The following is a 17,575-nucleotide window of genomic DNA, read 5'->3' as shown; positions in this document are numbered from 1 at the left end:
AAGCTACAGATTTAGCAGGAAGATTTGTTCGCTAATCCTTCAGATTTCCTTCCTGCCAGATTGGCCCAATTACAAACCAGGAAGGGGGAGGTGGTGAGAAGAGACAGGGCAGAGATGACTGGCATGGGGAAGGGAGGTGCACTACTTAGCTGGCTGGTGAGAGGGGTGCTTTCTACCTGGATAAGAAATGGGTCGTGAGCACCATGGAGATGAGGTTTGCAACGTCTCAACCTGGACTCTCCTTCGCAGAAAAGAGCAGGAGGAGGTAACACCCAGCAGCCCTCCAAATCCCCTGCAATGATCAGTTTTAATTCTCCCACCCACCCTGCTTCCCACTGCCTTCCTTCAGCCAACCTACAATAGACCTACTGCCTGGTGCTTCTTTATCCCAGATAAATCTCTGCTGTTTGCCGTTGCTGAAATCCTGCTGGCCAGAACGGCTGCTAAAGTGATCTAATTTTGACATTAACGGTTGCCTGCCACGCCCAACCTTCATTTTTTTAAATTTTTTTTGCAAAGTGAGGTTTCATCTTTAATGCCTTCATCCTCACAACAGTAAGTATTCAATAGAGTTGGAGGCTAATTGTGGGCAAAGAGGTCATGTTTATCAGTGTTGGAAGGCCATTCAAGGTAGCATGGAGTAAAATGGGGCCATTAAGGATTTTTCCCCGTGTTCATTTGTGAGGGAGCATATAATTTGCGGGGAAGCATCTTTTCCAGTTTCCCCTTAAAGTGTCCATTTTCTGTTATACCAGAGAAGAAAAATAGTTTTTGTTAATGCCCCCCTCCGTTTTCCCCCTCCAATGGCTGGATCATTGCCTTTCCCTCCTCCGGGCCCCTTTAGTGCCAAGGTACCTTCCCCATCTCTCCCCCACCCAAAGACCCAAAGAGCTGACCTATGTAGGGTATGGACAGAACTTTGCATGCGTGAGAGCCAAGCCCGGACCCGGAACCAGCAGCTGCTGCGAGACTTTGCAGGACTGGAGGCCCAGTTAGCCCTTCTGGCAGCCAAGACGGATGCGCTGAGGAGGAGGAAGGTGAGAATAGCCAGAGGGCTGGCAGGGATTACGGCTGGCATCCCTGCTTGGCAAGCAAATGTGAAATTGCTTCCAAAAGAAAAATAAAACGCAGGTGTCTCCAGATAACAGAACATTTCTAATAAATCTAACAGCTTCACGACTGGAGATAAACGTGAATTCTAATGACTGTGTGCCATTTATAGAGACAGGAAGGGCACTCTGAACAAAGCAGGGCCTAGAAAACAGCCCAGTCATGTAAGGAAAAGACAAAGTCCCAAATGTCAAGTTAAAGAAGAGCTGGGCTGCTGTTTCCCCATATGCTCTTCAGTGGCTCTTGCGGCTGCTGGCTTGGGCCGGCAGAGAAATTAGCTGTTCCCCCAGTTCAGGTCTAAGGCCTTTCCCCTGCTGCAGGCCAGACTGATGGGGTGGTGGGGCTCTTGCACTGGGCCACACAGGGTGACGTGACTAAGTGCCTGTGGGCTGTGACTTCTTGCACCCCAGGCTTTAAATTCTATATCTTTAATAGAAATAAAATCTGTTAAAGTGCTAATGATACTGATTACACTTTGACGTGAGAGGCCGTGGTCTCCTGGTGGAATCCAAAGAGTGCAGTGTTTAATTAATTCACAGTATAAACAAGATAGGTGGTCGCATATTAGGGTTGCCAGCTCCAGGTTGGGAAATATCTGGAGATTTTTGGAATGGAGCCTGAGGAAGGTGTGGTTGGAGCAGGGGAGGGACCTCAGTGGGGTATAATGCCATAGAATCTGTCTTCCAAAGTGGCAATTTTTGACAGGTGGATTGATCTCTGTTGGCTGTGGTAATTGAGCTGCCACCTGGAGATTGGTATCAGAATTATACAGGTGATAGGGGACCTGGATGGTGGCCCCAGTGGGGTCATTTAAAAGAGGTTGTCTAGGGCCGGGGAAAAGATGTTGGTGAGCCCCCCCCCCCCCCAGTCACCAACTGTGTCGAGGCCTTACGAACATGAGTTTTAGAGAAAATAAAGTCCTGGGAACTATTTTTCCCAAATGCCTAGAATCTCTCATAGCTGAACCTTGATTTGGACTGCAGCCTTAGTTCTTTCATCTGTGTGGCCCTGTTAGAAAGCAGCAGGATGCCCGACCACATGGACCTTCTGACCAGCATGGCAAGTTCCTTCTGTGATGGGAAGGAGAGAGATCTGGTCTGAAATTTTAATCTCTGTTTAAAAGAGTGACATTGAGCCTCCTTGAGGAATCAGAAACCCAGACCCAAAACTACCTTTTGTTTTAGAGAGATTATGAAGAATACCTTCAGAAGATGAGGGGGGGCCTGCCAGAGCACCAGGGAGCTTGTAGGAGACAGGTAAGTGTTTCAGATGGCTACAAAATGAGGCTATGGTTCTCTAATCTAGGGCAAAGTGTTTTCTTTGCAGAGATTACTTTGGCCTCTTTGTTGAAGCTGAAATAAAATTCATGCATATTCAAGACAAAGCAAAATTTCCACACTGAAATTCCAGTATTTTTAGGTTTCATTTTTAAAGTTAAAGTGTTTTGTCACTTGATGTTGATTAAACACCTTTTGATTTTTTAAAGATAAAAAACTGGTCATCACTTATATTTGAAGCAATAGTAATAGGTAGAAATACTTAGAGGAAATTATTCAGGTGGGTAGCCATGTTAGTCTGAAGTAGCAGAACAAAATGTGAGCCCAAAGGCACCTTTAAGACCAACAAAGTTTTATTCAAGGTGTGAGCTTTTGTGAGCATGCACACTTCCTCAGACAGTGTCTTCTGAGAAAGTGTCCATGCACACAAAAGCTCATACCTTGAATAAATCTTTGTTGGGCTTAGGTGCCTTTGGGCTCACATTTAGAGGAACTGTCTTAGAAGCACATGCTCTTCCTTGTCTCATTTGGGAAGGTAATGCTATTTTTAAAATTTTATTTATACTCCTTATTTTTCTCCCACATTGGGGACCCAAAATATTTTTCCACATTCTCCATTTTATCATCCCAACAACCCTGTGAGGTAGGTTAGGTTTGGAGTCTGTGATTGGGCCCAGGTCACCTAGCAGATTTCCATGGCACAGCAGGGATTTGAACCTGGGTCTCCCAGATCCTAGTTAAACATTCTGACCATTATACATATATTATAATACTATTGTGATCTAGCAATTATCAGTTTTAAAGCCCCCCATAAGCCCACTGGCAGGGAGGCAATTGCAGCCATAGAAGGCTAAAGTAAGGAATGTGTAGGGGGAACTTTCTTATGGGTGCTCTGTGGCCCCTACAGATGTCTCTGCCTTCACAGCAATAAGATGACTAATTTCCCAGTATGGAAGAAATCCAGGTTGGGGGGGATAGAAAAGCTGGAGGAAACATGAAAAGTGGATAATTAGGAGATGACATCATGTGGGTAAATGTGGGGGAAAACCCCTCTGGTCATGTGGGTGCCAAACACAATCAAGACTTGCATGTGGAAGCAGCCCAAGGGAGAATGCTATCCTAATTCTTATGAACATTTATGCTGAATTGATTAATCAACAAGAATTTTTTTTAATCTAGTGAGAGTCTTAATTTGTATGCCTGGGTTTTAAGCTAAATGACAAAATGTCCAAATAATACTATTAAGCATGAACTGGACCAATTCAGCATTTTCTGTCCTGCTTTTTTTTTTTAAACCCTCCAATCCATCAGTGACTGAATGCCGGAAAAGTGCAGCCAAACTATTTATGATGCAAGAGATTCTCTCTCTCTAAGTAAAAGTGGTTGCAGGGCCCCAAATGGATTAGGACAGCAAAATAAAGTAGGGATTTAATCCTTTCCCTCTGTGCCCTTTTCCCATCGTTAATCACCTCCTCCAAATTGACTGATTTGCCTCAAGGTGGGAGGAAGACCAAGGATCATATACATACCTGTACGTTTCACCTTAAGAAAAAAAGATTCTGGAGGGCTACTTTTAAATAAATATATCACTAGAGGAGTTACATTTGGGTAGTAAACTCTGGATAAAGATCCTCCCTCTCATTGCCTTACCATGTCATCCCTTCTTTCTTGCACCACTCACCAGGTCAAGGCCAATGGTTCATGCTCAGTCTAACCCAACCCAAACTGACTGCCCCCAATCTGCTCCAAATCAATTGCCCTAACCAACTCCTGCCCATGTTGCTTCCCCTAATTAATTCTAATCGCAAACCCCAACACACAATATGATCCAGCATTAACCAAACACATACAACACGCAACACATACCTGGACTGGGCAACCCTGAGATGCCACAGTTTGCAATCAGGGCCACCCCTCCAGAAACAAACTTCACACTACATGCAATGAACAACTGGAATGGGCAGCCCTGAGATGCCATAAACAGCAATCGGGGCTATCCCTCCAGAAACTCATAATCTCTCTACACACAAATCAGAAACTAGCCTCCTAACAAACATAGAACCAGGGTTCAAGAATGGCCCTAGCAAAAATTAAAATAACCACAGAAACTAAACAATAGCATTCCATAGGGAAACAGAACGGTCAAGACAAACTGACCACCAAACATGGATATCCCACCTATACCAAAAGGAATGGAGAGAGGAAAAACAACAGGGAACCCAAATGTATCAGGGAAGAGGCAGAGACAGCGGTGGGAGGAGATGGGGCCTGAAATTCAGTCGCACCTGGACCTCTCCCAACCTCTGTCCCATCCCTCGGGACACTAGGGTACAGGCAAAGGTGATCAACCCGTCTCTGACACTGATGCTGTGCAATGCCAGATCAATAAACCAGAAAACCTCTACTTTGCAAATCTATTTTGCAGAGCATAGAGTGGACCTGGCGTGCATGACAGAAACCTGGGTCTGGGCGGGTGAAACAGTTGCCCTTAAAGAACTAGGACCTGCTGGGTTCTCTGTCCTCCACTAGTCTTGGATTGTGCGGTGGGGAGGAGGGGTGGCAATCTGAGAGGATTTGTCCTTCAGGGCCCTTCCCATGCAGCCAATCCCAGGTATTTCATTTAATGTGTTTGTTTGTTTATTTATTTATTATATTTCTATACCACCCTCCCATAAGGCTCATCTCAGGGCAGTTTACATAAAACATAGGGGAGTACATTATAACGATAATAACAATAGTCATAACAATAATGGTAAGAACTGGTTGTTGTTGTTGTTAAGTGCACAGTCGTGTCCGACCCATCGCGACCTCATGGACAATCATCCTCCGGACCTTCCTGTCCTCTACCATTCCCCGGAGTCCATTTAAGTTCATACCTACTGCTTCAGTGACTCCATCCAGCCACCTCATTCTTTGTCGTCCCCTTCTTCTTTTGCCCTCAATCTCTCCCAGCATTAGGCTCTTCTCCAGGGAGTCCTTCCTTCTCATAAGGAGGTCAAAGTACCAGTGTTGATCAACAATAACATAACAATTAGCAATGCAATAGAACTTTTCAAACAGAATCCATAAGAGGGAGGGTCAGTTGGGTTCAGAATGTGGAGGATGACTGTGATGTCCGGGGAGGAGGTGGAGGCAGCTGAATGGTGTTAAGTCTATCAGCCTCATCAAATGCCTGATGGAGGAGCTCCCTTTTACAGGCCATGTGGAATTGTGGGAATTCAGGAAGAGCTCTGATCTCTTCAGAGAGCTTGTTCCACCAAGTGGAGGCCATGACAGAGAAAGGTCTGGCCCTGATTGAGGCCTGCCACATTTCTTTGGGGCCAGGGATCCTCAACCAGTTGGTGGCAGATGAACGTAACATTCTATGAGGGGTATAGGCAGAGAAGCGGTCTCTCAGATACACAGGGTCCAGACTGCATAAGGCCTTGAAGGTGATTACCAGAACCTTAGGCTTGATCCGGAATTCAACTGGGAGCCAGTGAAGTTGTTGAAACGCAGGCCAGATGTGGGACCTCCATGATGTGTTTGTGAGGATCCTGGCTGTGACATTCTGGACCAGTTACGCTTTTTGGATCAAGGTTAAGGGAAGGCCTGCGTAGATCGAGTTACAGAAGTCTAGTCTAGAGGTGACCATTGCATGGATCACTGTGGCTAGATGTTCTGGGGCCAAGTAGGGCACTAGAAGCTTGGCCTGGTGCAGGTGGTAGAAGGCCTGCCATGCTACTCTCATGACCTGTGCCTCCATGGAAAGGGAGGCATGAAGAATCACACCCAGGTTCCTGGTGGAGTGAGCGACTGATAGTTGCACTCCATCCAGGATGGGTAGGCGTGCTTCCTCGCTTGGACCCTTCCTGCTCAGTTGAATTCAGCAGTTCATGTTTAATTGCTCAGTCTATATTTTAAATCAAACCTTACATTATTTCAGTATGGCAAGAAACAAGGAAAACCCCAAACATAGTGAGGGTATTAATCAAGGGTGTGTGAACAAAGATTATATTTCTTTCCAGCTCAGGATCCATTTACATTTCTATTGCTTTTCACATCTAGGGTCCAGTCTCCGTCAAGCCCCCAGAACTGCTGACAAAGCCGCTCTCTGCTGAATGGGATGGTCAGTTGCCTTTAGAAATGGAGTACCAGAGTGAGCCATTACCATTTCCCCCCTTTGACACCGCACTAACCCATGCCCCTGGAGCTCATGGAAGACTTGGGCCAGGGTTTTGGGAATATAAGCAGAGCACAGCCTCCCTGGACCATCCTTTCTATTCCCCCACAGCTCACCCTGCCAGAAAACATGGTGGTCCAGCTTTGCCTTCCCTGTGGTCTCCACGGAAATTACAGAAGGATAAAAAGACATGGCTCTTTCCTGGTCCAGGAAGAAGCCATTCTTCTTCCTCTGAGCCTTGGCCAGTTCCTGGTAGGACCACTGTGTTGGGGAGAGGCCCTCATCTCCCAGAGGACTGGCTGAGGCCTGTCATGGCCCAGGTATCAGAGGGTCAGGATATTGAAAGCTCCACAACCAGCAATTCCCTTCAAGGCAAGGAGGCAGGGAGGCACTCCATTCTCAGCAGGGAAGGCTCAGCAGAGGAGCATCGGGACGTGGCTGTGAGGAAGGAAGGCCACCACCTGCCGTGTGACCCAGCAGGGCTTTCCTATCCTCTGGGACTGCACAGAGAGGCACCCAGCAGTATGGACGGTGAGGTCAACATTTCTTTGACTCTTGAATACCTCAGGGGGAAATTGAGAGGGGGAACAGGGTCTGGCACTCTGATCTTCCTCAGAAGCTTTCTCATCTATCTACTGTTTCTGGGGCTGAAGCTGACATGAAATTCCAACTTTTCTTCTTCTGGTCACTTCCAGAGAGTCAGCTTGAACTGCCACTGATGCGTTTGGGCAATGACAGTTCAGGTGCCTCGGTCTCCTCCTCAGCTGAGGTGAAATCTGGGCTCTGGGTGGCTGAAAGGAACACCAAAAGGTTGCCTAGGTCACAAAGGAAGAAGACAAAGCAGAAGAATGCAGACGCAGGAATGATCTTGAATGAGGAATTTGCACACATGTCCTGGGAAAGGTACCAGTCTGCTTTCTAAAAGGCTCCTGTTATTTACCAAGACACTTCATATACCTTTCCCATCCCATCCGTGGTATTGGAATGTCATCTGGTATGGAATCCCTGTGATTCCCTCCTCATTTAGCAAGGAAGCTATGAAGTCTGTCGCTGCAATTTCCATATTTTTCGGCCTGTGTCCCCCGTCAAATGTGCCAGGGCCCCCCAGGGGACCATGCGGCCCCCATTGGGATTGGTTGTAATTCTGGTAGATCGCCAGGCCCTTCTGGGCCCTTCCCCTTGACCCACTTTCTCTTCCCACTTTCAGATTCCCAGGACTGCTGGAACATGAGGGAATGGCGATAAGTCAAGCATCCATGGCGGTATTGGGGGAAGAGATACTACCATGCTTGGAAGAATCAGGAAATGGAGAACTCAGAGAAAAGGGGTGGAGTGAAAAGGAGATAAGTGCTGATGAAGGAGGAGAAGCCACAGGAAGTCTGGACTTGGGCCTAGAACAAACTGTGGAGGAGCACAGACCTCTGAGGGAGGGAGGAGCTCAGGAAGATGAGGAGATAAGGGGGAGAATTGGAGGACTGGAGCAGGGGCAAGAAAATGAGGATGGCGGCAATGTGGGTGAAGTGAGTACAGCTACGGAAGGCAACCACCTGGGATGTTTTGATCAGAGCCAGGAAGGCTTAGAGCAGGACAGTGTAGAGGAAAAGGTGCTGGCGAACTTTGGGCCAGAACTTCAGGAGGTGGAAAGTGTGGCGGGGAAAAGGGATCTGCACTGGAGTGACGGAGAGGGAGAAAAGAGCGATGACCAAGTGGGAGGACAATCCAGTGAGAAGACTAGCAAGCCAGACAGCAGTGAGGAAAGCCACAGTGGCATCAGTGGAGACAAGGAAGGAGATGTAGAGGAGGCTGAGGGGAGCCAGGAGGCGCCCAGTTGCCCCCAAAATAAAGAAGACGCAGCCAGCACCAGCAGCAGCTCGGATGAAGTTGTTATAGGACCCCAGATGTACATCCGATCTGAGCAGTAAGTTTATCCTTTCCCCATAGATAGGAATGGGAAGAAAATCCTGTCCTATCTCTTCCAGGAATTGATCCTTTCTCCTGTTAATCTTTTTCTTTCTCCTATTTAAGGGACAATAGTGAGGAGTGTCAGACCCCCAGTCTGCAGAGTGAGGGACCTCTAGCAATTGGGGCAGGTAAGCATAAAGTCCAGAGCCCTTCTCCAATTAGATTTCCTGGTCCTCTATCTACTACCCTGTGTGGAATGAGGACAAAATATACATTATCAACAGAATAAGTCTATTGAATTGAAGACGAATATTCATAACAGATCAGCAGTTCGGGGGTAGAATGTACATACTCTTTTCTGTTTCCCGCAAAATAGGAAAGGCCAGGTCTTGTGTGATCTCACCTGGGCTTTATTGCTTGGATTTCTTGAGGCTTCCAAAGGATGACACCTTTCTGGCCTTCTGGGTTAAGTCTATGGGATTCTCTAGTCTACAGGATATGTTCACAAATGTTCTTTCTGTGCCAAACCCCTGCATAAAAAAACTTGTTTTGGGATCAATATATATGTCTCATGAAGGCTGGTGGGTCACCTTTTAGGTTTTAAAAAAGCAAGACTGTGAGTCGCATCCAATAGTAGCAAGGATACAAGTCCAGGGTTGGGGAGGGGTCCAAACCCAGGCCAAAGACTGTGACTGTGTTTAACCAGTAGGGTAGTCAACAATGGCTTGGGAAATTCTTGCAGATTTGGGGATGGCAAAGGCTGGGGAATGGAGAGAGATCAAAGGGGAACAAAGCCATAGAATTTGCCCACCAAAGCTATCTTGTTCTCCAGAAGAACTGACCTCTGTAGTATGAAGATGCCACAGAGGGTATTTAAGAGGGTGGGGGAGTGACACTGGTTTTAACTGTTTTACTATTACTGTAAACTGCCCCAAACCCACTTGTGGGGAGGGGCAGTATAGAAATTGAATTAATTAATTAATTAATTAATTAATTAATTAATCAGATTGGTTGTAATTCTAGAGCTGCAGGCCCCCACCTGATGAATGGCAACCTAAACAACCAGTCAGGAGCCAGGCCAGAGAGGAATAATTACTTTCTTACTTGTTCGCATAGAGACCTCAAGCCAGAGAACATATCTTAAACACTTAAATATTTGCTTAGAGGCCTCCTGGGAGGAGCCGGTCTGGCCTCTGCTTCTGGTCCATGGAACGTTACGGGCCAATCAGGACATGCACAGGACATGCACGTGTCCTAATTGGCCCGGCCCCACTCATACCAGCCCCCAACAAACCGGGCGAGGAACACTCTAGCGCAGTGGTCCCCAACCTTTTTATCATGGGGGACCACTCAACGCTGGGGACCACTCAACGCCTTTTACTGAGGCCCGGTGGGGGGGGGGGTAGTTTACTCCTCTACTCTCAACCACTGCCCTAACGCTCTCTGATCACTATGGTAATGTTTAAACATCCCTTCAAAATAAGGTACAGACACCCCACAACAATGAACATAAGGAAAATTTTATTTTCATGGAAATTTTAACTCATGACAATGACAAATCAATGGGAACCCTGAGCTTGTTTCTCTGCAACGAGATAGTCCCACTTGGGAGTGATGGGAGACAATGACACCCGAAGTGCGTTGTAAAGGGCCGGGAGGGATGAAGTAAAGGGCCGGGGGGGGAGAAGGCGTCCTTCGGAGCCCACCTCCAATTAGTCGAAGGACCACATGTGGTCCGCGGCCCACAGGTTGGGGATCGCTACTCTAGCACACTCACCAACATTCAGAGGCTGAATGCTGCCGGGAAAGGAGATCGGACCGACTCTGCCCAGGGGGGCTCTGTGCAGATATTTATACAGCTAAGTGTTACAGATTTTGAAAATTATTGTAATAGAAAAATTGATTGTATTTATACAGAGTTACTGATGAAGAATTGACCTTGAAAGCAAACGATACCAGCGCTCATTTTGACACTTTGACTTTGATTTTAACACACATTAACCTGTATGTCACTATCCGATGCCAGCTTATTTCTTAATTGAGTATTCTACAGTTGGCGGGTCTTCTGTGTTTTGCATTCCTTAATGGCAACATTGTATTTTTTCCACAATGGGCTTTATTGCTAGTTCTAGCATAAAAACAGTTTAAAAATTACTAACAGGTGGATAACAAAATTTTCAGTTGAATAGAGTTCACAAAGCAGAGAGGGCCAGCCAGAAATACACACCTAATTTGCAATTAGCTCTAATCCAACTGGGACTAAAAGTGAAGCTAATCTTGATGTGCCCCAGTTAAAACCAGGCCGGGAGGGTGTGTGTGTGAGGGAACAAAGCACATTACACTGACCCACCCAGAACTGGCATTTGTGGAGATGATGTGGAGCCCTTGTGGGGGAGGGGCTGGGGCTCACTGGCAGACCGCCCGCTTGGTCATGCTTGGTTCAGTCCCCGGCATCTCTAGTTAAAGGTCCGCCACCTGAAACCCTGGAAAGCCACGGCCAGTTTCAGGGATGGAAAATTCCTGGAGATTTGGGGATGGAGCCTCGGAAGGGAAGAACATCAGCAAAATTTAATGCCATAGCATAGTGTCTACCCTCTACAGTAGGGGTGGTCAAACCATGGCTCTTCAGATGTCCATGGACTGCAATTACCCTGAGCCCCTGCCAGTTGTTGTAATAATTCTCTTGTGACTATAAGTTAGTCCGGCAAGGCACACCATCAGATAAGTCACAGAGTTTGTGGTGAAACAAGAAAGGTCAGCCTTTATTGCAATAAGGGGGGCTGGCTTTCCTCCAGGAGAAAAGGCACCGTGTTATTTTATGACCTGGCATGGCCGCAGGTATCTTTCCAGGACTGCATTAAACGTTTGTGCCCCGAAAATTGTTTCTTAGGTGCTGGCGGATTTCCAACAATTCCCAAAGCACATTACAAAATGGGGAAAAAATAAATACCAACATCCACTTAAAAACAGCACTACCCACCAAGGGGCCAAAGTCTATCACTATCCACAAACTGCATCCCCCTAAGTATGAACACATGAAAATACCTTAATTCAGGTGTAATTATGTAATTTAAAAAGTGAACTTTCATGGAAGTTTGTATTTCCAAAAGCCTGTGAGTTCCTGAGGTGCAACTGGACTCGAAATGAACTGTTCTACAGCAGACCAGCTGAAACTTGTTGCTCAGAATGGGCCTTAAGAACTCTCTAAGTAAAGAAAGACTGCCAAATTTAATGGATCTAGATCTAGATCTACTTATTGCATGTGAGACTCCAGTACATCCAGTGGTGCTTACAATCTGGATAGGTGGTTATGGGGAATAACAAAGAAGCAGGCTGTATTTGGTATCTTGGAGCCAATGTATATATGCATTTGCCCTGGATCAAGGTTTCCTCTGGATTCTGGAAGTACTCTTGTGCACCTCTGCCCTCTCCAAATAAGAATAATGGAAACAATGCTTTTACCAAGGATAGCAGATTGTCCTTGGCAAATATGAATAAGTGCCTTTTGTGTACCTCACAATGTTTCTTTAAACTTTCTAGTCCACCCTTTGAATGAAATCAAGCCCTTGAGATGTACAACACATGTACGCATTAACATCAGGTGAAAGGACAGCGTGCCAGCAAACACTTGGGAGCAGATTTCCGAACTGCTAAACAAAGATTCATCAATCCAAATGGGGAACATGCTATGGAAACTTACAGCAGGGTTGTTACTTTCCCTTTTGTTCTAGCAAATTTCTCCCACTTGTGTTTATCTTATCGAAAAACAGAATCCATTGGTGAGGAGGAGGAGGAGGAGGAAGAGGAGGAGGAGGAGGAAGAAGAAGAAGAAGAGGAAGAGGAGGAAGATGATGATGATGAAGAAGAAAGTGAAGCTGATACAGATCTTGAAGCAGCCTTGGCTCCGCACTCCAATATACCAGAAACTACAAGGTACATATGTATATCCTCCTTGCCATGCTCCAACTCAAGAAGCATCAGCCAACTCAGGAGGAAGGTCCCATGAACAAGAACCACTGAAATGCCTAGTAGCTAGGCACAGCTGCTGGTTAATTTCACTGAGCTTGAGCAAAATAATTTATTATCTTGGGCTATGCTACTAAACCAGGTTCTCTCATTCAGAGTTTCGTGAAACCCTGGGGCTTCTTGATGGCCCTGGAATGGTTTCCTGAATGGGTGGGAGTTAATTTTTAATATATTTTTTAAACTTGTTAAACATTTATCATGATAAGACCATATATGGTAATGTTGACCAGTCCCCGTCCCCCCCCCCCCACCGTGGTCCATGATGGGCCTTGAGGGGATGGGAAGGGGCGGGCTCCCAGGTGAGTATGTACACAGCTATATTTACCAACCATATTCTGCATGATTGCTCCACTTCTGGGTTTATTGAAGCCTGAAGAATGTCTCAGGGGTGTCTCAACTGTAAGAAAATTGAGAAATGCTGCACTAAACACTGCCAAGTTGAGTTAGACTGAGATATCTCATCTGGCTTGCTATTCTACCTGCTACCATTATGTATCTGGTGCATTTTTATCCCAGTCTCTGCAAAGAAATTCAGAGCAGTGTCGTTGATGTACTTTCCTACTTCTTATCCTCACAACAATCCTTTGAGGTAGGTTAGGCTGAGAGAGAATGATTGAACCAAAATCAACAAGTGAATTCCATGGTAATCTGAACTCAGGTCTCCTGGATGCTAGTTTTGTACTCAAACCACTGTACTGCACTACAACATAACGTGATGTTTAGGAGAACCTGGTATTTTTTAAAATTTATGCCTTCCTTTTATGTTTAACTCAAACAGAGAAATGAAACTGTTTGCAATACTTCTTTGGCTGTCCATACCACAGTTTATTATAAGTGAACCTCGAAAAGTAACCTAACTTCCGCAAATTTCCCACTTTCATGCACGTATAAAGTGGGGGGAGGGGGGATATCAATGGACCTGCATTTCTTTGTGGAAAAGGTTTCTCAAAATTTTCACTTGGTAGGGGTGGGGGAGAGCAGCAGGAAATGTTAAATAAGATCCATTTATGGAATGGTGAATATTGGAATGGTCAGCTTTTGTCTTAAATAGCAACCATTTATTTCTTCTTTGTTGGATTCCAAGCAATTGTAGCCACAATTTGTAATACAGTTATTATTCAAATTTTCAGCATTCACTTTCTAAACTAATGTGCCTGTAAAATTATTGGATGATGATTCCAGTTTCCTGATACTTCAGATTTTTACTTTTTCCTAAGATGCATGGTGAGATCAATGGCTCCATCTACTGGCCCACAGCTCATAGTCCCTAAATGTGAGCCAATCATGTACTCAGAGAGCAAATTTCCCCAAACCATTTAAGATCCTTGTTGTGATAAGTATTTAGCTGGCATCAATTACAACCATTTTTAGAATCCCCCCTCCCCGGATCACTCTCATTTTTGTTTGGTTACAGCTATAGACACAGATTGATTGACATTCAGCCTCCTACTTCTTCATTTACTAATTTCCTCAGAATCTTGGGGACAACTCATATTCCTTTTTGCCTCTTGTTCATCAGGATCTGTGGAATCCAGCTTGCTCAGTATGCAAGCAGAGTGGGACGTTACTCCAAGCAGGGGTGGAGCCTAATTTCAAATTCTCTTTTGCTTTCTTCTTAGGGATCTGCAGGGAGATACCATGATTCCAAACTTCCAAGGTGAGGGAACATATCCTGGGCAGTGAAAACTGAATTTCAAAGATTGCCACTTGCCATCCAGAGTTTCTCCGTGCCTTTCTCATGATCTGATGATCTGGTTTAATTTTGTTTGCTAAATTTCATTTATACAGTCTCACAATCAGGCATGCAGGAAGGGTGGATTTTTGAGACAGGGCTTTGCTTACTCTAAAAAATTCTAGGTATCTCGCCTGCATTTTAAAACAACAGGCATATTCCTGCCTGGTGGGTTCCATAAGAAATCAAGTACATCTGCTTCTTTGTTCTGACATATAGGGTTACAAACCCTTGGAAGGGACAACTCTAGAAAGGACAGACTCCATCCAAGGTCCAGAGTCCAGCTTCCCACCCAAGGCCAGGGAGCAGCCTATTTCCACTACTAAGTATTAGAGAGAGCCAGTTTGGTAGGAGTGCAGACTTCTAATCTGGCATGCTGGATTCGATCCTGCACTCCCCCACATGCAGCCAGCTGGGTGACCTTGGGCTCGCCAAGGCACTAATAAAGCTGTTCTGACCGGGCAGTGATATCAGGGCTCTCTCAGCCTCACCCACCTCACAGGGTGTCGGTTGTGGGGAGAGGAAAGGGAAAGCGATTGTAAGCCGCTTTGAGCCTCCTTCGGGTAGGGAAAAGCGGCATATAAGAACCAACTCCTCTTCTTCTTCTTCTTCTAAGGGGACAAAATGCGTTCTCCCTATTTTCTTAGTCTTTCCATTTCCCACATTCTCCTTTCTCTTCTTTGCATTGCTTTTACATGCCTCTCGGCGCTTGCCATAAAGCTCCTTTTTGTCTTTCCCAAAGCATCTCTGCAGAGCTCATGATCGTCCAGTTTCTGCCAGCCCCTTGCCTAACCCAATTTTCCCATGTCTCCTGCATCACTGTCGCTCTCAGATCCCCAAGCTGCCTCCTGTCATTCTCTTTCCCTCTCTCACTTAGGCCTTCTTCCCATATACTTCCCACACAGTTGTTTCATGGATTTGGGATAGGATTGAGCATCAGGATTCTACAAGATTCTAGGAACTGGGACTTGTCAAAGTAGTATTTCATGTTGGCTTCATCAAGCATTTGGTTGCCAGCTGCGTTTCACATTTTCTGTCTTGCCCCCACTCTGTTCATTTTTCATTAATAAAATGTATATATTGTAAGATAATGGTCTCATGATAGTATTGCATCCATATATAGAAGAAGAAGAGTTGGTTCTTATATGCTGCCTTTTCTCTACCCGAAGGAGTCCGAAAGTGGCTTACAATCCCCTGATTGTAAGCCCTGATGTTACTGCTGGGTCAGAACAGCTTTATCAGTGCCATGGGGAGCCCAAGGTCACCCAGCTGGTTGCATGTGGGGGAGCGCAGAATCAAACCCGGCACACCAGATTAGAAGTCAGCGCTCCTAACCACCACACAAAGCTGGAACTCAGAGCCCCAAAAGCAAAGGCTTGGCCATTCTCCATCCTTCCCTGGGTAATACTTACCACTGGGAAGCTGGCCAGTTGGCAGTCTTGAATGCCCCAAAGGAAACAACAAGCGGTTTGCATGTGTTTAACTATACTAATAATGAACATCATTAAAAAACTTGAATACACTTAAAGTGTATTAAAAAGCTTCAGACTGAATTCTGCACAGATGTCTTTTCAGACACGTACAGATACATACGTTCACACCTACTCTACAACATTTCAAAGCCTGTTGAAAGATAATTTGGCAATTTAAACACGTTTTAGTAGCAACTGTGGGTATGGAATCAGAGCCTAGGAAAACAATGATCTTGGTGATAAAGAAGGTTGTGATCTTTGTGAGTGAGGAGGCTGATGGATCTTGTTTCTCCATGAGAAAAGGTGGCCAGAGGTCTAGTATGAAGTGCCTTTTTTTTAAACCACAGTGACAGAACTGTCTGCCTTCTTTCACAGAACTTGAGGCTGACTCAGAAGAGGCGAATAAAGACGGGGATCTACATGACAAAGACGATTTTTACGACTGAAGCCAAGAGCAGAAAAGAGAAAAAGAGAACAGGAAACAGAGTTCAGCCGGTCATAGCAGGGACGAAGGACTTATTTGGCAATGCTGCAGTTGTATTAACCTTAGCATGCTTCTACCATCTTTTTGTCCACGGTGGTGAGAAAAAGAAGGAAATAATGGATCCTGCCCTTTCCCCCCCAGGCTGCCTTCCTGTGTCTTTCCAGTGAGATTTAAAACTTTCCCCCCCTAGTAGGAATCACGTGCTGCTTATGGCTGCATGACTAGAAGAAATTCAGCTTGTGAAGCTCCCCCCTCCATTGCTTTATGTTCTTTGAAAAGGAGGGGTTTTCCCCCACCACCCCCACCCCGCCTATGGTTCCAAACACAACACTTGGGAGGATCATCTACATGACCTTGTACTGCCATAAACTTTCCAGGTTTTCCCTGTTTTCAGTATGCTGTTTTCCAAACTTGCATTGCTCTGATCTTTTAGGAAAGGACACAGCTTGAACATGCAGACCAAGTGGAAGAAATGGCATGCATTTTCCCAACTTGAAAAGTTCCTGCCAACACTGAGAGCTTTTCCGCATTGTTTTTTTCCCATCAGTTCTGGCCCCTACCACTTCAGTTTATACCCTGATTTCTCAAACACTCTTGTGAGTGTCTTTAGTTTTCCTTTCCTTTTTGTTTTTTTCTCTGCTTTTTCCCAGTTCTTTTGAGACCACTTTTATCCTGTCTTTTCGTGAAAGTCAATTTTGGGTTGTTTTTTTCCTTATACATAATGTTTCTGTCTGTTTTCTTTGTCCTGTTCATTCCCACCCATTGCCAATCACTCATCATCATCAAACCACTCCCTCTCCCCCCTGCCCAGAAGATAAATAGTTCCATTTTTAATTTTTTTGAAGCCACTAAAATATCAATATGTTGTAACTGTTGTTTAAGCAGGTTCTCTAAATCCCCTTTGACTGCCTTTAAAAAATGCAACCATGATATCAACAGATCGATATACACATACAAAAAAAAATAAAGGTAAGGGGTGCACCCTCTCTTAATTATCCTGATTATTTAAGGCACATGCAGAAGACAATAAACTGACTCCACAGCTGTGAACATGCAGAGGGAGGGCAGCCCTGTGGAAGAACTGTGCTCAGACCACTTCCAACACTTGTGGATCAGCTGCCAAGAATATCAGGAGGAAGCAGATTGTGGGGGAATGTCCACTGTCGCCATTTTCCTGCTGTCCCTCCCTTGCAGCTACCATGTTTACAGCCATGGCACTAGAGGGCGTCACCCCAAGGGTCAGACATGACCCAGTGCTTGCACAGGGGATACATTTACCTTTATGTGGAACTGGGCAGTGGAAAAATGTTCATGGTATGGAGGTAAATGACTCTCTGTGTTTGTGTGTGCTGTCAAATCACTTCCAATTATGGAGACCCTATGAATGACTTCCAAAATGTTAACAGACTT

General features: G+C 45.4%; 1 protein-coding gene across 1 annotated transcript; it reads left to right on the top strand.

The window, feature by feature from the left end:
• The first annotated feature begins 182 nt into the window (after positions 1-182).
• Positions 183-17,223, top strand: LOC143833159 (uncharacterized). Its single transcript, XM_077328679.1, has 9 exons — positions 183-1,037; positions 2,295-2,366; positions 6,435-7,080; positions 7,245-7,452; positions 7,757-8,467; positions 8,575-8,639; positions 12,222-12,384; positions 14,097-14,134; positions 16,057-17,223. The coding sequence occupies exons 1-9, from the start codon at positions 804-806 to the stop codon at positions 16,125-16,127; spliced, it is 2,208 nt and encodes a 735-aa protein (XP_077184794.1). The 5' UTR covers positions 183-803; the 3' UTR covers positions 16,128-17,223.
• Positions 17,224-17,575: the final 352 nt, after the last annotated feature.

This window comes from Paroedura picta, chromosome 1 (assembly GCF_049243985.1).
Source record: "Paroedura picta isolate Pp20150507F chromosome 1, Ppicta_v3.0, whole genome shotgun sequence".
Lineage (NCBI taxonomy): Eukaryota > Metazoa > Chordata > Lepidosauria > Squamata > Gekkonidae > Paroedura > Paroedura picta.
This window is presented reverse-complemented; position numbering and strand designations above follow the sequence as displayed.

What these genes read in the sequence shown, in the direction of transcription:
- LOC143833159 (XM_077328679.1), top strand. Translation starts at nt 804, where the DNA reads ATGGCTGGATCATTGCCTTTCCCTCCTCCGGGCCCCTTTAGTGCCAAG. An exon ending in AGGGAGCTTGTAGGAGACAG is followed by an intron (nt 2,367 to 6,434) that starts GTAAGTGTTTCA and finishes TTTCACATCTAG; the next exon opens with GGTCCAGTCTCCGTCAAGCC. An exon ending in CATGATTCCAAACTTCCAAG is followed by an intron (nt 14,135 to 16,056) that starts GTGAGGGAACAT and finishes CTTCTTTCACAG; the next exon opens with AACTTGAGGCTGACTCAGAA.